General features: G+C 42.6%; 2 protein-coding genes across 6 annotated transcripts in view; one reads left to right on the plus strand and one right to left on the minus strand.

Moving 5' to 3' along the window:
• Positions 1 to 1,650: 1,650 nt before the first annotated feature.
• Positions 1,651 to 15,221, minus strand: CLTA (clathrin light chain A). 5 transcript variants are annotated; one of them, XM_027882613.1, is made up of 7 exons: positions 14,991 to 15,221; positions 9,231 to 9,268; positions 7,253 to 7,370; positions 5,811 to 5,922; positions 4,380 to 4,433; positions 3,134 to 3,169; positions 1,651 to 2,100 (listed from the first exon to the last, which is right to left on the minus strand). In XM_027882613.1, the coding sequence occupies exons 1-7, from the start codon at positions 15,193 to 15,195 to the stop codon at positions 1,929 to 1,931; spliced, it is 735 nt and encodes a 244-aa protein (XP_027738414.1). In that variant the 5' UTR covers positions 15,196 to 15,221; the 3' UTR covers positions 1,651 to 1,928. The 5 variants fall into 5 exon arrangements, with proteins under 5 accessions (XP_027738414.1, XP_027738416.1, XP_027738415.1 ...); XM_027882615.1 differs by lacking the exon at positions 4,380 to 4,433 and having other exon boundaries at positions 14,991 to 15,220; XM_027882614.1 differs by lacking the exon at positions 3,134 to 3,169 and having other exon boundaries at positions 14,991 to 15,220.
• Positions 14,376 to 24,365, plus strand: part of NANS (N-acetylneuraminate synthase) — a 19,778-nt gene continuing 9,788 nt past the window's right edge. Inside the window, exon 1 of the mRNA XM_027882612.1 lies at positions 14,376 to 14,549. The gene's annotated coding sequence lies outside the window, so the exon portion shown is untranslated. The remainder of the gene's footprint in view (positions 14,550 to 24,365) is intronic.

Below are 24,365 nucleotides of genomic sequence, written 5' to 3' on the forward strand. Positions count from 1 at the left end.
AAAGTAACCCAAACCCACAGAGCTGCATTTTAAATGTTCCACATAGATAAAATACGTAAAAAACCTGCAAAAACATTCTTAACCTCTGCAAGCCCAGCTTATAAAATACTGCTTTAACTTTTGTAATACTGCTTTGGCCTTGAATTTGAGTCTTTGCCTATTTTCCTGGATTGCAGCTCAAAGCCAAGCCTGAAGCGAGATAAAATGTCCTGTAAGACAGAAGAATGTGGTGATCAATAAATTCCATAATTAACTGTGTAGAAACCTCTCTAATGTATTTTTTCAAATCCTACTAAATTCATATTAATACTTTGAAGACTCTGTATTTCACACAGTGGAGCTTTCTTTACTAGATTATCAATTCATTTTGAAAGCCGTTGTTTTTAGAGCCTTGGAGTGAGCAGAAAAAAAAAGGTGTCAGCATAATTAGTCAAGGCTGGCAATGAACCTGCTCTGTGTTTCAGAACCATCGGACTCACCTGTGACAGCTGGTTGCAGTTCAGGAAATATCTTCCTGCTTTAATACATTCCATGGAATCAAGCCTCCAGACCTGTTGCCAGCAGCACACTACAGCAGGTAGTTCCAGACTACCCTTCTCACCAGCAGCATGTGAATACACTTGCAAAGATGAAAGGTAGCTCCAGTCACTACAAACAACAGTAAGGTACAGCTTAACCTCTGAAGCTCAACTGGAAACCATTTGTTCTCTATCTTACCCACCAAAGCGGTACAGCTGCTAGTTTTAGTCTCCGTCTGCAACTCTTTTCAAGCTGCCTGGAGCAACCTTCCAGCTTGTGTGTAAAGGGATTAAAGCAATTATGCTACACTAGTTAAGATACTGTGTCTATGATAAAAATGGTGGAATAATGTACAAGAATGAACAGATTATTCTGGCAGGAGAGATAACTAAGGTAAACCTTAACTGAGCAAGGCTGGAATACAGTCCCTGTGAATGCTGGGTGAGCCAAGGAAGCAGAACAGTGACTTTCTGGAACAGTTTGTTTCAGATTCAATCACTTTGGCAGACAAGAGCTCCAACTCGCAGACGAACAGCAGTAAGAGCAAGTCTTCCCTTTTCTTGCTCTCCAGCCCTCCAGTTCACCACCCTGGTGGGATAAAGTCTCTGCAGATGTTAGTAAGGACAAAGACAGTTCAGAAACATCCAAGCAGCCTCTGCACAACAGATCTTTTGCACTGAATACCAAGCAGAACAGAATATGCATAGAGTATCAAAAGCTTTAAACTACTCAGTGCCCTGTAGTGTATGCTGAGCCTAAGATGGGCAGCCAGAGTGACAGCAGAAAACTACACAGAACTGCTTACCTGCAAGAAGTCAGTGTCCTCAGTTCCACTGGAAGAGAGATAAGCTCCTTAACAAGCCTGCTGCTGCAGCTTCCTACAGCTTTTATCTAGTGTGGTAAATTGGATAGGGGAGCAGTTTTTAAACTAAAGCCCTCGAGAGCTTTAAGAAAGCTTAATGAAACAAGCAGGGCAGCCTCGCAGAGACCAGGAGCGTTGCAGTCTGGACAGTCATCAACAAGGTGAAATCACTAGGAATTAAGAGAACTGTTTGCTCACACCCAATTCAAACACCATCTGTCAACAGGGAAGGAGGACACCACCTTAATTCATCCAAAGTCAACAACACATTTTGCTGTTTCACAGATCTTTAATATCAATAATGTGGGAAGTGACACCTCAGTGCACAACAGCACAGAGACTACAGTTTTGGAGGTTCTCCCATTTCAGACACAGAAAGGAAACATTGGGAAGAACATGCAATCAAACAATGATCAGATCTAGATACATCATGATGTTGTCCAAAAAAAAAAACCCACATTGAAACAATTAATCAAATTACTGCAAACATAGCTTCTCTGAGTAAGGTTAAGATATTGCATTTGTAGTGTTTCCATTGAGCTTTGCTTCAGCGAACCAGCGGAGCCTGCTTGAGTGAGATGAGGACTGAACGCATGCGGGACACGTCTTTTGCCTGCTTACTAGACTTGGGATTAAAGTCACAGAGCTGAGCCACACGTTCCCACTCAGTGCCCGGAAAAACTTCTTCTGCATCATTCACAAAGGCTTCTTCAGCTGCCCTAAAAGCAATGCAATGCACTTCGTGTTAACGCCCAGCATATAAGGCACTCCTTCCCTCTTACAGGATGCAGTTTCTCTCGGCATGTTTCATAAGAAATGTGACCTGACAGCTGCTTGTGGACATTATGGCCACTTAAGATCCCACTGCCCCAGTCCTGGAGATGAAAGTAGATTGCAGTAGTATGCTATGCACAAGCACTGCTGAGGTTTGCTGTGTAAAATGTTGGAATACAGGTGTTTGGTTTTAAGAACAGTTATTGAGTCTTTGCCTAAGGAGTCGCCACACAAACTGCCAGGAAGTGAGGTACTTCTACATAGGCATTTATTTACGGAGAAATGCCAGGTCTTAACTAGTTAAGACCCTGCCACTTGATGGCTTATACTGGACATTCGCCAGCTGGAAATTTACAACTGCCTGCGAGCATATCTTAAAACAGATTCCATTTGAGGATTTCAATCAGCCCCAAGGCCTACAGGCCATCATAAAACTATCTGCTGATGATTCCCAATGCTGCAGTGAAGCAGCGTGAATCATAAGAAATTTGTTATGAATCCCATGCTTGTTGAGTGCTATAGACTACAGTGTATTTTGGCAGAGGAGATGACTCAGATGTCAGCTCACAGAACAAATACATTTCCACTGCTCTCACCCTACAGATACTCTAAGGAGGCTTTGTTTATTATGTACAGGTTAGTGCCAGTGGCTTCCAGCTGTATTATTTTAGCATTTCTGTGCTGCCAATAGCATTGCTTCAAAGCAGGGATAACACTCCAGCATCTAGTTTACGTGAACTGTGGGGCCCTGGTAGCTGCCTGAGAGCAAGAGCAATAAGCATCAAGAGATCAAACCAAATCCATCTACTCCAACAAGCAGTACAGAGAAAGCAGTGAAAATGACTCTCCCATGAGGGTTCAGCACTATTCACAGGGATGATAAGGTTACAGACACCACTGAAGACAAGGATCACTACAACACTGCTACTTTATGTGACATGACACTTTTAAGGGGCAGTGAAGATTTTTTTACTTAACTGTTCTAGGCTGTAGCAAGGATGATTTATGTTTGTGCTTAAAGGTGAAGAGAAGAAAAGAAACAAGGAGAGAAAGTTTAAGTCAGATATAGAAAATGAGAATGAATTTAATGCAGATGATTAGCTGGCTGAACATGCACTAGTAGCTTTAGCCTACATTCAGGAAACAGGCAGCCAGTTTTATTATGCAGCACTTGCACTGCTCATTTGCACTGGACATATAAAAATAAGGGTTTTACTGGAAAAAAAAATCTGACAAAATCAACTCCAGGAGACTTCAGAAGAGTTAAACACCACCTGTAAATCCATCATTTCACAAGTCTTGGGTTACATCCACCTACAGTTAGCTAATGAATTCCACACAGAACCTTCAATATTAATCCAGTCAAAGCCACAACAGGGCTCACCAGTACACCTTCTAAAGGTGTCACCTTACAATCTGTGACATGTCCATCTTTCAATTCAAGTCTACAAATTAAGGGAAGAAATTAAAATACATGAACAAGCCAATGAACACTGCATTCCTTCTACCCCTTGGAAACAAGCATACTCACTGGGGCTTGAAAATCATGGCTGTGTTCTTATTGACCCCTTAGGCTGGCAAAACACCTACACAGAGCTGCTCTTAAATGTTTTCCCAGCAGCTTCTGCTGATTTTCCCATACCACCTTCTTGTACTTTTCATCTGTTCTCTAATATCCCCCTCTTTCTGATATATTCACGCGCCATATATCAGGTGATTCCTTTCTACCTTCCTTGGCTTACAGAGCTTTACGTGCAAGCATTGCTTGAGTATTTTTGCTGATTATGTAGGCAAATGAGCACAGGTCAGGTGCTCAATGCCTATTACAGACTTTAACAGTGCTTTTCTGTGGAAGGAGTAAATACAGGACCCATGTGAAACTGCAGCCTCTAAACCCACATACCCAGCAAAGCATCTTGCTAAGCAGTGTTCACTGGCCTGGAACCAACTGTAAACCCCTATATCTAATGACTCCTTGAAGTCATTACCAAAATTCCAGTGGTATGTATACTACAAGACTTAATCTGGAAGCGATATTTGTGCAGCAAGAAAACTGCACTTAATACTGCAGATCAGAGTCGGTCCAAAAAGTAAAGGCTATTTACTTATATTCGCTTGTACAGCCCTGAAATATTCAGAATTCACCTTAAGACACTCAGCTAACTTCTGATCCTCCTTATTATGTCGTTGACTAGCAAAGAGAATTAGTAGTTAAGCAACATACACATAACCAATCACGTCAGCGAAGGGTTGTTTGTAGAAAGCTTCATCTGCAACCCTAGGTAGCAAGTAGTCCAACAGGCAGGCAAGCAGGCAGGAGAAAAGAGATAAGGATGAGAAGTACAGAACACAGCTGAAGGCAGTTTTAACAAGCACGTTAACCTTGCATCACCTAGACTTACTGTTAACAGGAAAGCAGTTACCGCATGGAATGTATTAATTAAGCCATTGATCAGAGGGGCAACACAAAAGTTCTGCCACATCCTAGAAGTCTGGACCAGCTAGCTGAGGACTAGAGCTCCATTAGACTACTTCCAGAGAACAGAAACTACCATCAGGCAAGAGATCTCACCAGGCTCATGAGAAAGCCAAACACTCCTGCACAACACCTGTTTAATGGGCCCTGCTCCAGAATCCAAATCCTGCACTCAAACATTGGCCATAATAAAGCTATGGGGCCACATGAGCTCTGGCCACCAACCAGCAAAGTAACAATCCTGTTGCCTTTTCATGGCCAACAAAAAGATAGTGGATTCCTCAGTGAATGGAAGGGCAAATCCATAATTCTGTAGGCAGTATAAGCCTCCCTTCTTCCTTTAGAAAGAAGAGTAGTCTTCCTAGGACTCCACTTACTAAAGACAAACCTGATGGCCATTTTCACAAGAAAAATGGTGTTTCAAAAAAAAAAATCTCAAACAAAACAGCAGTTCATCTTGAAGTCTTTGAGTTCCCAAAGTATAAAACAGTCCTGACGATTACCTGACCAGAATGAAGTAGAAATCTAAGTGGCGTTACATCAGCACTATCACGTTTACCTTTACGTAGGCTTGAGGTCAAAATTCCACAGGGAACCTCAGAAAGTGTAAGAGGTTACTGGACCAGCAGCCAAGTCATTTGTTTTTGCCACGGGGCCCATAATTAGACAATTCAAACCACCACAGACACAGCATTTGGTTTTTCACTAGTAGAACTGACTCACGGTACTTCTGAAATGCTTCCAAAAGGAGCAGCAAAACGTTTTTAACATATAAATAACTTGTAGGAATGTCTAACTAGAACATCACTTCTACGTGTTCTACAGATGGCAAATAAGAATGGTGGTCTCAGGGTAGGTAAATACTGAAATCATTGAAGGCCTGTGCTGCTAGGAGCATGCCAACAAGTGGATAGAGTAAAACATTTTCTGGCCATGTTCAAACTTTGTGTCTTAAGGAATTTTCAGTGATTCTGGATCATTCTTAACACCTCCTCTTGCTATTCTTGGACATTTAATCTAGATTCCTTAAGAAAACTTAAAAAGACAGTTAGTAGGAGTGTTTACTTTAATGATCTGAAGAACTAGTGCCTTAGGACATACTAGAAGTATTCTAACCTCCCTCCCCAACTATTTTCACATCCAGTAGTGTAGCTCTTCCAATGGCTGGAAAAACTTTACCTGTTACTGGCTTTTGTTTTCTCAAGCTTTTCATCTTGCCTTGCATACCACTCTTCCAACTCCTTTATTGCTTTCTCTTTCCACTCTGCTTCCTGCTTTCGTGAGTTTGCATCTGAAGATTTAAGAATTGCTTTGTCAGACAAGTGTGTTCCACACATAACTTATTAACATTTCAAATGGTGGCTCAGGATGCACTCACTAGTGCAGACAGTTGCTCCATCTACTCAGATAAAGGTAAGGAGATTTCCTGATTTATGCTGTGAGAATTAAAAATACCATCAACATTCAAAGGATTAGCTAAACAGAATTCCTGTGCTGCATTAGCTGGGACAGTCCACTTCAGTTCAGGATAGGCATTTGTAGACTAATTCAGATTCAGCTGGTCTACTGGTCTGCAAACTGCTCAAACCTTGCTATGCCATTACTAGAAAAAAGCTGAGCAAAGTCTCTTTGCTTAGACAAAGTGAGAGAGCCTGGCACTCAGCATACTTTTACAACATACAGTTCAAGACAAGCTCACCTGCTGTAACTAGCCCAAAAGAGGAGCTACAGGGTCAGCTCTGTCCAGAAGCACATTTTAGAGAAGTTTCTATCCTAACAATTTCAAGCAAAGCCTCCTCCACAATGCAAGTGAAAAGCATACCACTTTATAGGCTCTTAGATGGGTAGGTATCACTGCCTTTAGTTTTTAATAATCCACTACTGTCTTAATTTAGCTATTAGATCAAGATCCATGTGGCAACAGATGGCCTCAGAAATTACAAAATAAGTGTCTTTATACTTTGGAAAAAAGTACTGAGGTCTGGAGTATTTATTTGTTATTATTACTATATCTTTTTTTACTTACAAAAGCTGTTCATTTTTTGTCAGCTTATCTGTAAGTACAGGTTCAGAAAGGCACTTGCTTGCTGACTTCTACACCAGTATTAAGTCTGCTTACTGGAACACTCATCCAGACTTGCTGCTCAAACTCGAGAAGCATGTTAAGACTGGAAGAAGCAGAGCCATGGCTGAGAAATCCACTGCTCAAGAATCACAGAATGGCTTGGGTTGGAAGAGGCCTTAAAGATCATCTAGTCCTAAATTCCCTGCCCTGGGCAGGGACACCTTCCACTAGAACAGACTGCTCAAAGTCCCTTTCAACCAGTAATGGGGCGTCCATAACTTCTCTGGGTAACCTGTGCCAGTGCCTCACCACCCTCACAGTAAAGAATTTCTTCCTAATAGCTAATCCAAACCTATCCTCTTTCAGTTTGAAGCCATTATAAAATGGTAAAAAGTCCCCTGTAAAAAGTCCCTCTCCTGCTCCCCTGTTGGTTCATTTTAGGTACTGGAAGGCTGTTCTAAGTTCTCCCCAGTCTTCTCTTGTCCAGGGTGAACAACCCCAACTCTCTCAGCCTGAGAGACGCTGATGCCAAGTTACTCACAAAAACCTTCCTTACCAAGTTGCTCCAGGCGTTCCTTTTGCTCCTCTCTCCACTTACGAATACTTTCTGGTTCTGACTGCAGTCGATCTGCTTGGGATATGGCAGCATAGCAGTTTGTAGGACCATTAGTCTGCTCAGAGGAAAGGAACAGTAAAGTCATTTATACGTGACAACTGAATATTTCAGATAACTGCTTACAGGCTACACAAAATTAGTCTCTATTTGAACTGAGCCCATTCATATGATGTTATAACACACTTCCACCATTAACAGGAGAAACATCTTGCCACGAATTACAGCAGGACTGAAGGAAATTAATACAGGACTGCCTCTAGAAATCAAACAAAAATTCAAGGTGACTGGCAAGACAAGTGCCCCACAGGCTTAGTAGCAGAGCACTAAGCCTTAAGAATACAGAATACAATGCCTAGCACCTTACTATACAGTTGTAAGCCTAGATATTATTCAAGTTCATTTCACCTTAAATATGTGCTGTGAAAGTAATTTTTTTATTATTTTGTGCATAGGAGTTTAAAGCATTCTCTGCAACTTACTTGTCTACCTCAGAGACATTTGCAAACCCAACTGATACCACACTACAAAATTTGGATTGCTGTGTGCATCTTATAACACTACAGGGATTTCAGTATTTAAGAATCAAAACAGGGTACTTTTTACTATATAACAGCTCAAAGACTTGCAATGAATAGTGCTATCACTAATACACCAAATTCACAAAGCTAATTAACACTGTGCTATTTGCTATAGAGGATACTCCAAGTTTAACAACTTCTATTTCTTCATCCTACTCTTCAAAGAAAGGCCTCTCCTCAGAGTACCAGATTGATTGCAGTCAACAACAGATTTATTTGGCTGTGCTTTGTCCCTCTTTAGACCTCCTGTAGCCCTCAGTGAAGGAATAATGCAAAGAGAAGGAGCTGGCCTGATGCAACACCACCAGGCTTCACATTCCATCCAAAGCAAATTATACTGGCCAGCTGCAAAGCCAACTAATAGCTAAAACAAAAGCTATGTATGGCCTATTCAGTCCATTCTTCCTCATAAAGAGGAAGATCTATCAACCAAAGCAACTGGTCTCTTAGAATTTCAAACACAAAATCAAGGTATTTCATCTACTCTCTGCTGTACAAGGAAGCACAAAGGGCCAGTAAAATACAATTTTCTCATCAATCTCACAGCACTGCTGAGGATATAAAAATATCAGGAGCAGTGAAAGTGGCTGTGTCTCCACAAAGCTCTACATTCACTTAAAACACTAAGGAGAAGTAAGTAGCTCATATGCTGCTTCCTCCCCAGGCATTCATTTAATCAGGGCTAACCAGCCAACTGTGACACCAGGCAATGACCATGCCTTGGGCAAACTGGTGTGAAATTCAGTTACAACACAGTGACAGCCTTAGCATTCCTCATTCCTCCCTGACACTAATAAAGCAGGTATCTCCTCCTTTTGTCATTACCATGGCTGTCTAACATGCTTTCATATTCTGATCGAGCTATTTAGCCACCAGCTTTATTTCATGCAACTCTATGTCACTAAGAAGTGTATAATGTTTGCAGTCAGCTCCTTGTAAGACCAATCTTAATAAAACAACCAGGATCCATGAATTATCTTTAAAGGGCAAGCAAATCTGAAAATTCTGCCTTAAACTAGGTAATCAGAGCAACGCTTTCAGCTTATCAGTGGCAAGTCATTGTGAAGCCACATCACAGAGCCTGTCAGCCTGCTTTACAGTGCTTATGTACTACCAAGCCACAATTCAAAACAGAGGCAACTTAAAGCAGCAGTCCAAGTTCAGAGGAGGGGCATATTAAGAGCACTGACAACTTTATGAGACGAGCTACTAGGAGTTCCTTTTCAGAGATGAGACAAAAGTACATTAGAGATAATAAATAGGAAGCGTTAGTCTATATTAATGTAAAGTTCTGAGGGAGTATAACAGAACATTCTCAGTACGGAAGACTTCTATCTTACCTGAGAGACATCCCCGTTAACCACTCCATCAACAGCATCTGCAAAGAGGTGACTTGCTTAGTCATTTGAGAAAACACAGAACAGCCAGATTTACTGATTTCAGTAACTTGTATGGAAAGCTTTACTAGAGTATCTAATGAGACAGTTGTGAAAATGAGTGTTCCTTGATACCTTGCAGGACAGTCCCTTTTCCCTTGCACTTCTCTGGGGAGGCATGAAAAAACAAGTGGGCCATCATTTTGAAGAACCCAGAAAATACAAGGGCATTTCTTCACCATAATATCCTGCTTTAAACTGTATAAACAGAAGAGCTGATAGTGCTGAGAAGCTCCTTCAGTGTTCCAAAGCTACCCCCAATTTTTCCTCCCAGTCTTAGAATATGACTACTATACAACTGTTCCGAAGTTAAAATGGATGACTGTCACTGTTTCAGTGTCTACTTGGAAGATTAATAATCCGGCAGCCAACACTCGGTAATTCTTATCCTAGTCTGGTTACGTCCTAATCAGCTCAAAAGATATAGCTAACATTCCTAGCAGTCACCTCTCTGCTACCATCTGTGATGACATGCTTGATAGCTTCCTGCTTCAGCTGCAGCATTATTATCTCTGCAGTGACACTGCCAACTGAGCTTCACGGGTAAGCTACAGAACCTTAAAATTTCACCGTATTAAAACACAGACATGGGGAACACGCGTCAGCTGTGAGGTAAACTTTTAAGTTTGTGAAACTGTTTACATCTCTGGACTACGCAAAATACACCAAGATTTTCAAGAACTGCTAAATTCTCAGCAGGGCACCTCTCTGTAGCAGCGCCATGTAACATCTGCCTGCCTGATACACCAAGTATCTCTCACCCGTGGATAAGCTTATCACAGCGAAGTGTTTCCACCATCTTAATAAACCCTTCAGTGAAAGAAGTGACTGTACCAAGCCCACACTACAGCAAGCAGAAATATCAAGTTATTTAGCACCACTTTCTTAAAAAAAGACAGCTGATCCATGTAAAACTAAGAGCATTATGCCGCTGTGTATCTTTTATTTCTTTATGGCTAGTTATGTACCAGTTTCATGTTATCAGTGTTAATGGCACACAAGAAACTCTTCATACTCCCTATCAGGGAAGTAGGCAAATATTTTAACTCTTTATCCCGAGCCTTGAATAGCAACCATCAACTGTACCAGGTAGGGGACTGTAAATTCATCAGTTCAAGAACGGCAAGTTGGAAGATACATAGTTATTAACTACAGTAGGGAAAGACTCAAGTGAACAAAAATTAGCTTTTCAATTATTTTCAGAGAACTTCACATTTTATAACTACTCTCCTGTATCTGAAAGATGGTCACCACTTTGATTGCTTCTCCTCTGCAAGGTACAGAAGCCTTTATGAAGACTAAAGTTACCAGCTGGGCAAGAGAGCTTGCAGGTTTTGAAGATGCTTCTAAGAACAGTGGTAATACAGTGAAGTTTTCTTGTCACACCAAGAGACACTCATTACGGTCTTCACTACTCAGGCTGGCAGACTGCTGAGGTAAAAGGAACAACATCATTGCCGAGGGCTGCAGCTCAGATGAAACAGGCGGCTTGTCTTAGAGCCATTCTTCTTCTGCATAGAAACAGCCAATAACTGGCACTGAGCTGTTTCCAGAGGGCACCCAGGTCAGAGGCATTAAAAGTATTAGAACAAACTTCCCATCTGTTTTGAGCTCCCTAGAATTTGTGATTAACATGCAGAGTCAGCATGCTGACTGAGCATACTGCAAGCAGAAGAGGAAATGAAATTGCATCAGTGTGCTGTCATATGCCAATACAAGTATGGTAACTGGAACGAGACCAATAGTCAAGAACCTCTTCATTTCAGCTCTCCAGTCTCAGTGCTTGTATAATTAAGAATGAAGTATAGGGAAGCTATCTGTTTGCCAGCCTTCGTATCAATAATTAATGCCAGTTGTATATCAGATATTTTTGTGCCATTTCATAACTGACTTCCTGCAGAAAAAGCTGGTACTGACATCAGAATGTTTTCATCAGCCATGAACAACGAGACCCCTCTACCGGCTTCAGAGTTCATCCAGTTCTATCACAGTATTGCACCCTGAAGCTCCTGAAGTTAACATTCCACATTTAGAACTACCCCTTTGTAAGTAATGATCAATATTCCTTGTTTCTTACTTCTGAATTTAAGACAAAGCTTTATTTCTAAGGACACTGTCGCGATGAACATGTCCAACGTTGTCCACATTTACTATAGCTTACAAAAGAAAGGGTTGGGTAGTTTGAAGATAAATACAACCATTTTGTCCCCAAGAAGAACCTGGGGAAGGAACAGTTTTTCTATACATAACTCACTTGCGTGCCTATGTGCAAAATAAAGCTAAGCAGCTTAGGAAGAGTGCTTCTTTCCTGTGTTTTAGTTCTAACCTGCTGTCACATCAAAACCCATTAGAGTTCCCTCATTTTCACGATAATCAATAAGCAAGCACTAAACCACACCTGCAATAACACTGTGCCATAACAGCTTCTGTAATCTCCCAGTAGCTGTAGGATTCTCTTGCGAGCAAAAAAATGGGATTTTCTGCCCTGAGCTTCATAATAATGCAGCATCACTAATACAACTTAAACAGATACCATTCCTTCACTATACATTTCTTGGTCCTGCCTTATGGTCCTCTGAAGCATCAGATGCTGACTGCATAGCAAAACCTAGAACAATGGTTGTTCAAGCAATTCAGAAAAAATATCAATAGTCACAATGAGTAACTCTTTCTGTGGTACTAATTACAGAGACAGGAGGAATAAATTCTTCGCCAAATAATTTTCAATTAAATCGATATTCAGTTCCCTAAACACAGTTTCTCAACTGCTAGAGCCTCATGAATGTCTTTGGTAAATGGATAAACGTCATTCAGTCAAGTTCATATAAAACTAACAGAGCTTAAAAATGTGAAGGCAACAAGACTACTCAGCCTACATTAAACTTATGTTTGCTCAATTGTTAACATATATAACTGCTTGTCTTTGAATGAAATTCTCCATAGGAAGCTACACAACAAACTGTCACAAGGTTTTTATACTGACATACAGGACCTAGAAGCCACACATTTCCACTTGAACTCACTCGCTCCTGCTCAGAGAACACAGCAAGTGAACTGATATAACCTGAAGACCTAGTATTGTCAGACTGGAGAGCAATGAAGAATTTGACTGTAAATATGTGTTAATATTGATTTATCACTGAAATTTCATAAGACATCGAGTTACTGATAACTAGGCAACAGCGCTGTACTGTTTGATTCATACAGTACTTCCTGCTTTCTGAAGCAGTGGTTATGCTTCATCTTTCACGGGAAATAAGATCAGCTTTTCACATGCCCAGGAAGCTTGAACAGCTCTTTACATAATGAACAGCCTATGGACCAGGCCACTGTGCCAACCCCGACCACAGCAACACGAAGTGATGCTGTGTGAGACACTCAAGCCTGGCAGCGCCCTACCATTCCCCCCATACTCACCCAGTATCCACCATTACGACAATTAATGGAATTCCCAATACTGATATTGGCAACCCATGAAGCTCCTGTCCGTGTATTTACCTAATCATTTATTAAGAGACTGTTGATGAGACGCTATGATTCTTAAAAGTGTATTTCAAGAAGCTGGTGATTGCTTGTCACAATATCTAAAGTTAAGATCTTCAAACTTCAGTTGAGAGCTGCCCAAGTTATTTATTACTTTTGGCCCAGTATTTGGAAAGAAAACTTATCCAACAGACCTGTGAATAAGGAGTTCAAAAAAGGTTACGGTTAAAAAAAGTAAATCCACAAATCCCTCATCACGATACTTAAGCATTTACATAAGAATGTGCATTGTTTCAAGAAGAAATTTGCATTCACCTATTTAATTACAAAACAGCTTAATAAGCTAATGTGCACTAGAAGACTACAACTGTCTGATATTTATTAAGGTATGATCAGATGGTAGAAAATCTCTAACACAAATGGCAACAGAAGTCATTAGACCATTTGTCACCATGCCCGAACCAGTACATTTTGCACGGCTGCAGTGTGTGCTTTTTAACATGGAGGGAGAGAGTGCAGGCTCTGACAGTCAACAAATCAGTGTTCTGTTAAAAAACAGGACCACCAAAAGTCCACAAGCACCATCTCCCACAGCTATTTAACAGGCCAGAGCTCAAATGCAAACCTAGTGCATAAAAGAAGGAAAGATGATGTACAGCTCACACATAGACTTCCAGGATTCTGAGATCGTATTATCATAGTTATTATTTTATGAACCTCTTTCTAGAGAAAGCTCTCCAAGAACACTTCTGCATTTCATGACGAATCAATTTACGAGATTTGAAAAAAAGTCTCTTGAAAAGCAGTTTAAGAACTACTTTTAGATATCAAACCAACCTAGAAGCATTTAAGAGACTGACTTTTTCACAAGAAAATACTCTGCAATAGTCATGCTGAATGCATGTAGAGAAGGAACACCTCCTGCTGGTTCTAGCACCTTGTGAGAAACACCAATGACAGAACTTTCTTCAAAGAAATTGGTTCCCCAACAGCTACTTTAATGTTCCACAGACTGTTTGGAACATAAAACCAATGTAAGCCATAATCTTTGTCTTAAGGTTTTTGAAAGTAAGAAGCAAAAAGTGCCCACTATGTCTGTTTCTGCACTACACTACGGAAGTCAAATTATGCTTGATATCAAAACAGGATGGTGGTCTGATAACAACTATCCTCATGTTCTAGTGCTGGAGCAAGTAACTCCCCTTTTTCACGGGAAGTATGTAAGCCATATGTTTTGGACTTCATGAATGAGCTGGTCTTAAGGGCAGTGCTACCACTAAATAAGCGCTAGAAGCAGCAGTTATCCACTACTCAGTTTATCCAGTTGAGCTTTATTCCAAGAGATACTCTAAACCTGCATCCTCACACGTAAGATACACCAGCAGTTTCAGAAATAAGGCTGCAAAATGAAGACTTCATTCTAAAGATGTTCTGACAGGGGAACTGGGGAGCAAATTATTCAACTTATTTTGAAGAATCAGAGTGGCATCCTCTCCTGCAGTGAGAAAGGAATGTCACATGAGAACAAATACATTCCTGTGGACCTAGTGATAAGCAGAAGCAAGATCTTCCGAGAGTGCTGGAACATTTAACTCCTTTCCAGTCAGAATTCAGTTAAGACCTCTCAAAATGGTAAGTGTTTGTTCAGGGCTGCTCTGGCTACCATTAGACTAACTGGAAACACGATGACTTGTAGTTCCCTCCTCTAAACGAGGGTTCTGCAGTGTCGGGCTTGTCACATTCAGTACAAAGGTTACCAAGGAACAAAGGCTAAAGGTTTAGGAAAAATTAAACATTAGCTTAACTGCTCTCATACTTTAAGACTACGATAAATCCCGCTGAAGACAAGAAACCCAAGGGGCAGATTTATTCCGCTTTCAGCGGCCCTTCCTTTCAGGCAGGCTCCCGGATTAGAGATCAACGCCGTTCCCACTGGGATATGCTTCGGGCATCTCCAGGAGACACAACCTGCACCCGGGGAAGCAGGGAGGCCGCTCACCCTGTGGCACAGCCACACACCCGGGACGGCTCTGACCCTGCCGGGGCCACCCCTGGGCAGCCGAGACCCGCTCGGGGCAGCAGCCAGGGCGAGGGTCCCGCCCGGACACAGCGCCCCCGAGGGAGAAGGGGAGCCGGGACCCCTCGACCCCGTCCACCCGCGCCGCCCCCCTCAGGCCGTACCGTCGCCGAGGCCCTCGGAACCCTGCAGCGCCTCGGGCACCTCGCCGTTCTCCAGGATGCCGTAGCCCTCGTCGTTCTCGATGCCCGCCATCTCGGTCTCCTGCTGCGCCAGGAAGGCGGCAGCGGGGTCCTCCTCGGCGCCGTCGGGCGCGCCGTTGCCGGCGGGCGGCTGCTGCGGGGCACCGAGGAGCTCCATGTCGGCCATGGGGACGGGCGCTGCGGCTCCGCACCGCGCCTACGCCGGCCAGCGGGCACGGGGGGGGAGCGGCTGCGCCAATGAGCAGCCAGCGCCACCCGGCCGCGGCCAATCAGTGAGCGGCGAAGGCGGGGCTGGCGGTACGCAAGCCAATCAGCTCGCAGACCGGCGGCGGCGGGCGGGGTCTGTGCCCGCCCTGGCGGGGCAGCCGCGCCCCGCGGGGATCTGAGGCGAGCCCTCACCGCCTCGGGGAGCAGTGCGAGCCTGCGGGAGAGCCCAGTGACAACAGCGGCTCTTCCCTCTGCCGTGGTTTTTGTTGGGTTTTTTGGGAGGTTTTTTTGTGTGTTTTCTGTCTGGCTTAAAGCACGGAGCCACGGAGTGGGTCAAGTGGGGAAGGATCGCTCCGGGTCGTGTGTGTCCTGCTCAGGGAGGGCCGTCCCAGAGCACAGGGTTGCTCACTGGATGTCTCCGCTGAGAGACTCCGCAGCCGCTCTGGACGACCTGTTCCAGCGTCTCGCCGTCCTCACAGTAAAGGAAACATCTAGCCCGAATTTCCCCTTTTTCGGTTTGTACCCTTTGCCCCTTGCCGTATCACTGTGGTTCCCGATGAACAGCCCAAACTTCCTCAATCTGTCTTCACAGGGGAGGTGCTCCAGGTCCTCTCGCCATCTCCGTGGCCCTCCTCTGGACGTCCTCCAGCAGTTCCATTCCTCCTTACTTTGGGGACACCACAACTGTTTGCAGTACTCCAGGTGGGGCTTCACAAGAGCAGAGTAGAGGGGAAGAATCGCCTCATTCAATCTGCTGACCACTCAGATAGTTCATCGGCCCAGCAGAGAGTGAGGGGAGTGGAAAATACTGCTGAAAGAAAGGAGAAAATGACGCTGGCGGCTCTTAAACTGGTGCCCTTGCTGCAAGAGATACGCGTTTAACTCCACTTACATGCTGCCATAAGTCTATGTGTACATTTCATGGTATATTAGAGGTAATGCCACCCAGGCGTATGTTATAGTCCCGTTCAAACACCTTTCAGAAAGAAATACAGTTGTTTCCTAGGTGATTTAAACCACATGCTGAGTTACATTTTTTTCCCCCACCCCTCAGCGTCCTTTGCTAGGGGAAAAAAAGCACAAGCAAACTCCTAAAGCGTGACAGAATGCTCCCTTCACCTCACTTAAGTCAGTTAAAACACGTGCCTAGCTTCTCCTGTGAAAACTCAGGATCTGGCATGGCAGGAGGCTAGAGTTGCCTGAATTTTATCTCCTAGGAGAAACACAGCAAGGTCATTTATTTTAAATAATCTCCAGCTGCCACAGGAAAAACTAAAGAATTAAAAATAACAGCAGTATGCAGGCGCATAACTCACAATAGGAGACTGTAAAAATGAAATACCACCGTGAAGTGCATGCCAGGCTCTCTTAGAAACTTGCTGACTTTGTTCCATAGGTTCCTCTAATGCACACTCCCATGTGCATTTTCATCACTCTTCTCTCCTCACACGTAAACAAAAGGGCAATATTGCACTGATTCCCTTTAACTGTGAACAGCGAATTTTGGACAACAGTCTAGCCACTTCCTCTTTTGCTTTTCCACCGCCTCTAAACCCTCTGGGGGATTTCTGATGACTTAATGGCACAAACTCAAATAGAACATTGTGATTTCAAATGAAAAGCAAATCCTGTTACTTGCTTGTCTTTAAATTGCAGAACAGGGATTAAGGCCTATGAAATATAAGCAGAATTACTATTTTTCAAATGGCCCAAGAAAATTGTTATCTGTGTTCCATCAGAAAAAGCAACTGAATGTTATTTGCCTTAGATGCAAAGGAAAATACGGTGAGTTGTTAGATCAGTTGATGTGTCACACTGAGGAGAAGACTTTACTACAGAAATATTAGATGAATAAATCTTCATGGAAATATGAAATGGCAGTCAGACTACAAAAGAGTTTCAGGATCGTTCTGTTTCTCTCCATTCTTTGAAAGAGGATGACATATAATTCCAATTTCTGTATGTACTGAGATCTGGTTTAGATGTAGTTTTAAAAGATGTTTTTGAGCATTTATGAAAATTTGGGTTTGCGTTTCTGCACTTTGAACATTAAGGAAATCATTTTAAGAGTAGTGAGATTTTTACTGACTCTCTCAGAATGCTTTCCATTTAAGAAATTAAGAAATCATAGAATCACAGAATCAGTTGGGTTGGAAAAGACCTCCGAGATCATCAAGTCCAAACCTTGATCCAACATAATAAATAATAAATAATTACTGGAGCAGATGTTTCCAGAGCAGAAAATTTAAATGCAAGTCCTTACAGTCTGTAAGTATGCAGATAAGGAAAGCATTGCACATCTGACATCTGGACATGAATCACATCTCAGGAAACCTCTCTATCCAGGACCTCATTGCGCAAGAGCCCACAGTCATTGGCAAGTAAAAGGTGAGAGCACATAATGACTAAGGTCTGGTTCAGGTCCCATTGAAATCAATTAAGAGGTTCCCTCAACCTGCTGATGGCTAGGGACTTTCATGTAGACAGAAGTTAGGAAAAACCCTCAACTTTTCAGTTTTGAGAACCTAGTATTTTATACCTACTCCTATATCTGAAAGACGGTTGCTACTTCGTCGGATTGCTACTCCTTCCCACGGTACAGGAGCCAGAAAGAACTGCTTTGGGAGGCACATAAATCTAACAGCATCTCTCTGCTCCACAGCAGCTACCCTGCACAGCACTTCACATCAGTCTGGAAGCTCCCTCAGAGCAGATTTGTAGAGATCACTGCACATACAGTGACTCAGGCACGTAAAGCTACAGTTAACAGTGTTATTAAATGGATTTATGAAGACTAAAGCCCAAGAAGAAAACATGCATACACTTCACTGTCCTTCAGCTCAAGCCCATCTGCACTACAGACTTGTGCTGCAGCATTCACATTGTTTTGATGGGGCTGGAATTAAAGCTAAGCCAGAGTTTATAACTCATATTGACATTAACAGCTTAAATAAGCCAGCTCCCCACTCTGACTACCTTGGAAGAGCAAAGAGCAATTCACCTGTTCAGACAATCAAACTGGAGCCATGTGCTTATTGTTACAACACCCAAGAGAAGCCAGTCTTTAAATCTATGTAGTTCTCATTCCCAGGAGGAATGTGGTTGTTTCCTGAGAGAAGCTCCTTGAGTGCACTGAGTCACCAAGCAAGGCAAGAGGGCTTGGAGCATCTCACCCTTACCTCATATGCTTATTGACAAATGTGTTCTCCTACAGGACCTCCAGTAACACAGCAAGCCACAGTTCTTTCAGCTTATCATGCTGATTTGCTGCCATGAGAATTTCCTTGAGGAGGCGATGCTGGTAGCGTCCACAATGTTAAACACAAACATCCCGAGATAAGAGGTGCAGCTGTTTTCCAAAAAACATCCAGTAGGAGGTAAAATAAGAAATGTGCCTACAACTGATAAACATGTGACGCCGTGGTGCTACTTCTTGCTACTGTTACAGCTGTATCTCTAATCATGACAGTGTGCAGGGTATTCAAGCAGAATCTGAGAAAGCAAAGGACAGAGATTGTTCCGTGCCCAAGGGAAGCACAGAGCTGCACAAAGATCAGCGGAGCAGAGGGACAGACTGTCAGAGCAGAACACTAGGAAGTAAAATGACAAGAGTAGCATATAAAGAGGCAGGTTTGCAAATATGGGGCCAAGATACGTGAAATAATACTGTTGCCTGAAAGACCACGGAGAAAAAAACTCCAGGCCAATTTAATGTATAAGGTAAGATAAAGAGAGCAGGTCCTGTAATCTCAGGCTTAAGGCCCAGGGAATACATGCCACAGGCACACCTCTAGACAGTGGTTCTATAATTTTATAATAAGGTCCATCCAATCCCGGCTTTGTTCACTCCCATTCTGCCTCCTGACATGCCCTGTTGGGAACTGGGTCTAGGGACGTTTGGGACCCCTTCTTCCTCGTCTTCCTCGCAGCACACACAGTCCTTCCCGTTCCTCTGAGGTTCTGGGATTGAAGGTCGCTGTGCCTGTGTCATATCTTCTGGTCCAGGCCTTTGGGTGTTTTTCTACAGTTCTACCTTGAAAGGAAGACTAAACATGCTGACGGAATTTTAGAGGGATTGATATGAAGTGGGATAATAGGGTTGGGTATGCGTAAACATTATGCTGCAGGGTAAGGGATATAATACAGCTACATTAAAATCCATAGTCACTACACATCTACTTCTAGAATCTAAAAGTTTAAAAATCAAAAAAAAAGCTCTGAGGCATCAATATGAATTATAGGGTAAGCAATATCATGAAGGTAAAGTCTTGGGAACCTTTTGAATGGATAGAGTGGGGCTAAACGACCCAGAGAACAGAATGCAGTATAGAAGGTTTTTATAAGGAATTAGCCATTAAAGGTGACAGGTGAATCACAGATCTGCTTCGGCTGGTTAGTCCAGCCTGCTTGTTCAAGCTGAGTCAGAAAACACAGGAATCCCAGTACTGTCTCCAGTCTGGTTTTGAGCACCCTCACAGTAAAAGAATAAATAAATAAATGTTTTCTTGTGCTTAGATTAACTTTTTATTTGTTTTTAAATTTCTGCCCATTGGCTGCTGTCCTGTCACCAGGCACTACTGGAAAGAGCCTGTCTTTCCTTTCTTCATTTTCTCCCATCGAGTTTTTATACAAGGCAGGAAGACCCACAAACAAAATGCTCTAATGTGCAGGGCTGGCCGGTTTTGAAAAAACCCTGTCATCCTCCCATGCCCCTCTATGTGTGACTCCGCTCCTCTCTCCCTTCCCAGCCTCTTTCCCCCCTGGAAAAAAGAGCAGGAGAAGGGTCTACCCTTTCACTGTAGGTGCACACTACCCAGTAATTGATACTGGGAATAAAAAAAATTCCAACATCTCTTTTCAAACCTATAGCAGGAAGTCAAATGAATAAGTCTTTGGGACAAAGAAAAGCCACTCCTTATTGAGAGGGATTTCTCTTTTTAGCTTTCCAAATTAACTGCAACTTTTAGAAGAATTTTAAAAGGTACTTTGACTACATGGGAAACGGAGTAGTCAAGAACTTCTGAAGGATCTGCAAGAATTTTCCCATTTCTCTCCTCTCTGGTGTAGTCAGAAAGTATTTGGACTGAGAGAATATTCCTAAGGTCATTTTTCATCTGCATAAACAATGCCTTCATACAGCACAGACCTCCTTGTGGTCTCCAACTGAGCACACCAGATGCAACTAATCTAAAGGGCAGGAATTTGGTAATATCACAACCATATTCGTTAATTTATTCTCTTCTTTTTCTGCAAGTTGATATCTAAAATCTCTCTTTGGAGATGTACACACTCGGGACATTTTCCTGTGGAAAAGAGAACAGCAGTTTCATAATTGAATTCAATACAGAAGGTGTATTCTGAACACACAGGAAGCATCTATTCATCTGCCTTGTCACAGTATAAGTTAACTTTATTTCTTTTTCCCCTTGGTGATCAAAGTATCCATGGGAATGCTTGTTTTCCCAGTCAAACTTTGGAGTTCTCTCTGCTCCTATCACCATATTCACAAGTGTTAGGGACCTATTCACCAGCATCAGCATATCTAGGCTCTGATCTGCTGGAGAAAAGAAACTGGCTGCAGATTCAAGATATGCCTCTCGCAACGGGGATGAAAGCAAACTGTTAAGAACTTGTGACTAACATCCACAAAGCAGCTGGGAGTGGGTTTGACTGTGACCTCAGCCCACGGACTGTGGTAATGAGGTGGGTCAGGCTGTGGTGTCAGCCAGGCAGGCCATGGGGTTGAGCTGTCAGCTGCCACTCCTACACCACCACTGAGGCAAGACTGACAGACCCCAGCTAAGCTGACACAGGACTGCTGGGAACAAGGACCCTGACACCAAATATTCTGTTTATTCTCACTGGCTTGTGCATTACAGGTTTTCTGCACCACAAGCTTTCCAACTGTTACTCTGACAAAAGATGTACTGTTTCCTGTCCTATGGCTCTCCCTCGCGCCTTTTACAAGAGTGTGGAGGCTTTTCAAAGTAATAATTTACTTCTACATTTACATTTACATTTACTCACCTCTTGGAAAGGTGAGAGAGAATTATTCCTCTCTCTCTCTGCCCTCAGTTTACAGTGTGTATTCTCCTTCCTCCTCTGCCCCTAGAGAGTAGAACTGAAATACAACCAGATTAGAGTGGATGGTGTCTATTTATTCCCAATGCCAATTCAGAGATGCCAAAGACCAGGTATTTTATGTAATTATTGTGTTAGTTCAGCACACTTACCCATTTGTAGCTGCAGGAATTCAGCAAATCTGTTAACTAAATAATAGTGCCTTGAATAAGCCAGCTGTCAGAATTCAATTTGGCAACTGGATGTGAAAAGCTTGTTTTAGTGATTAGCCCGGTATCATCCAGCAGCTTGATGGCACAAATAGTGAATCTGAACTGAGTCAGTTTGGGGACCAGCTTTTCTCCTCCCTGAAGCTTAGTCACTGTCTCCCTGCTGTTCTTCTAAAACACAGAATATAGAGACTGGGAGAGTCGCCTCCACTACATTTGGTACAGTCTGGGGCAAGATTGCTCTTGTGGGAATGTTTTAGTGATTGTTCACTAAGTATGGTTAAAGAGGCAAAAATGATGACTGAAAAACCATCTTAAAACTGGCAGCCCTTACCATCTGAGGGCTTTATAAACCCTAAACATGTGCTTTGTGTCATAGCCCTAGTGCATGTCAAATCAAAGCAGTGCATCCCTGTGATACACAGGCTGATGGAACATAGAGATCTCTGTTCCTTCAGCACAGGAAATACCTGAAAGAGAGGAGAGAGAAGAAGGGAGACTGAAGAGGGGAAAGAATATGCTGATGGTAGGTCTCTGCCTATGTTCTGAATCTTACTCAATTTTGAGTATGTTCTAATGGATCATAGTCCTTCACATGTAATATTTTAGGAAAAATACATCATCTGTTCTGTATCCTTCGCAGTCTTTCTCCTGCCTTTTTCTCATGCAGACTCCTTATTTCTAGTCCCATTTGTGTCATGTTGCTCACAGCACTAGGGAAAGAATCTGTGAGTTTTGTGACTCAGTCCCCTCAGCTGCTATTTCCAGCTGCATTTCTTCTGAAACCAGTCTCTTTCAAGTTCCCCCATCCCACAGCTTTCAGTTCAGCTTCTCGAGCTCCACAGCTTTTGGGCTTCACCCCATTCTCTCCAATCCACTGACCCAGTATCAGCCAGTGTCACTCCTTATTCTGTCACTATTCCCTGGTTTCTCCTTATATCCTTTCCCTTCTGAATCCCTTCCCGCCTCAGCAACGCTTAGTACTTGGCTGTCAGTAAAAGTTGTCTCACTCACATCATCCCAGCCACCCCTTCCAAATATTCTATCCAATCTCAGTCTCACACTTCTTCCTATGGAAGTCCTTTTAAGAGTAGCATAAATTCTATAAGATCTCTAAATTGATCCATTGGTGCAATTTACTGAACCATTAGCACGTCTAGACTCATTCACAACACACAGGCTTCTTTCCAAGTTGCAAGAGAAAGTTGCACAGAGCAAAAGGGAAGCATGACGGTCATCTCGGATTGTCAGAACTTGGGCGGGAATTCAGAAGCTGTGCTGAAATAGGGAAAATCTGAAGAAAACAAATCCTTGCCGTCACCACAAGGAGGGATACTGTCTGTCACCCTTGTCTGGGTGGCCCAATAAAAATTATACTTCATTGCTGGTAAGAAACCTAATTCTGCCATTGCAAGGCCACAAGAACTGGTGGGTTGTTGGGTTTGTTACTAGCTTGAGTGAATTTACAGTGTAAACTGAAGCTTGGTACCAGGTCTTATGTTATAATGTGGAGTTTAAGTGTGGCATAATACCAGAAACCTTAAAAATATCTGTACAGGCTGAAAACTGAAACCACAAGACTGTAAATGGCAGTCAGCTGCTGGTTCTTGAAGAGTTATACCCTTAAATGCTGAGAACACTGCTTTAGACATAACAAAGAGGACAAGGAAGAAGTCAAACAACACTTATCAGCCCTGAAATGATTTACACAGTGTCCTCTTCTCACCGTTATTTACAAAATTCAGTGCTTGCTAAAAAATAGCATCCATTCTGTGTGTCACTTCAGCACTGACATATCACGACCTCTTCTGATTTGAAACTGAGGCAGCTTCTTATGGTGTCTCTCACGTAGTGCTATACAGCTGAGAGCCTGTTGGTTGTGTTCAAGCAGTCACTGCAGCCTCTCAGAAGCATCCCTCCTCAAGGGAACTGCCAATACCAGCATAAAGACTTACTACACTACTGCAACTGAGCTGTGCAAAGGACAGTATCTGGTGCTAATATTGTGTCTAGATAAGGCCTTGAGGCTCAGCTCAGCTTCTCCTCCCTCCAATGACAACAACCAAAACCAACCAAAACCAAAAAACCCAAGCAGACAAAACCAAAAACAACAAAAAAAACCCACAACAAAAAAAAAAAAAAAAAAAAAAAAAAAAAAAAGAGCCAAACCAACCAACTAACCAACCAAAAAAAAAAATGTACCACAAAATCATAACAATTGAAATTACTTATTTTCAGTTCCACTAAAAAACCTCACAGGCAGGCCCAAAATGTCAGAAGTGTGTCTGCATGTGTGTCAGATTCTCCAGCTGCTCGCCCTTGCCTAGCTGAGGCGAGGATTCAGGAGTGCTGAGAAAATGGGCTAAATCCCTGAAGGTGCTATTTTTTGAAGAGTACCAAAACACAAGGCTATGATACACATAATCAGGTCCTTGGAGGTAACAAACCTTACCCTGGCTTATTTGACCAACAGATATAACTCTGCTAAATTAATGTTTCTCCTCTTGCCCACGAAGGTATCTCTCAAGGACAAAATTTTGTTCCATTTTTCCCACCTCCATAAGTTCTGTATTCCGTTTGCTTACTATGAGCAAAGAGCCCTGACAGCCTCTTGTGATATTTCTGATGTATTTTTGTGTTTGTGCCAGATGGATGCAAATAAATCTGTTACATACTTCTCTAGTTTTACAATGAGAAATCTAGATTTTAAAAAAACAAGCTATCCAAGTGTTGCTGTTTAATTTTTTCTGGCATAGTAAGTTTTCTTACAAAATTAATACATTGCTATGACTTGAAAGCAAGAAATGGAGAAAGCAAGCAAGAGCACCCTGATTGTAAA

Source organism: Empidonax traillii, unplaced genomic scaffold (assembly GCF_003031625.1).
Source record: "Empidonax traillii isolate 1590-97213 ecotype Southwest subspecies unplaced genomic scaffold, ASM303162v1 scaffold108:size1079785, whole genome shotgun sequence".
NCBI lineage: Eukaryota > Metazoa > Chordata > Aves > Passeriformes > Tyrannidae > Empidonax > Empidonax traillii.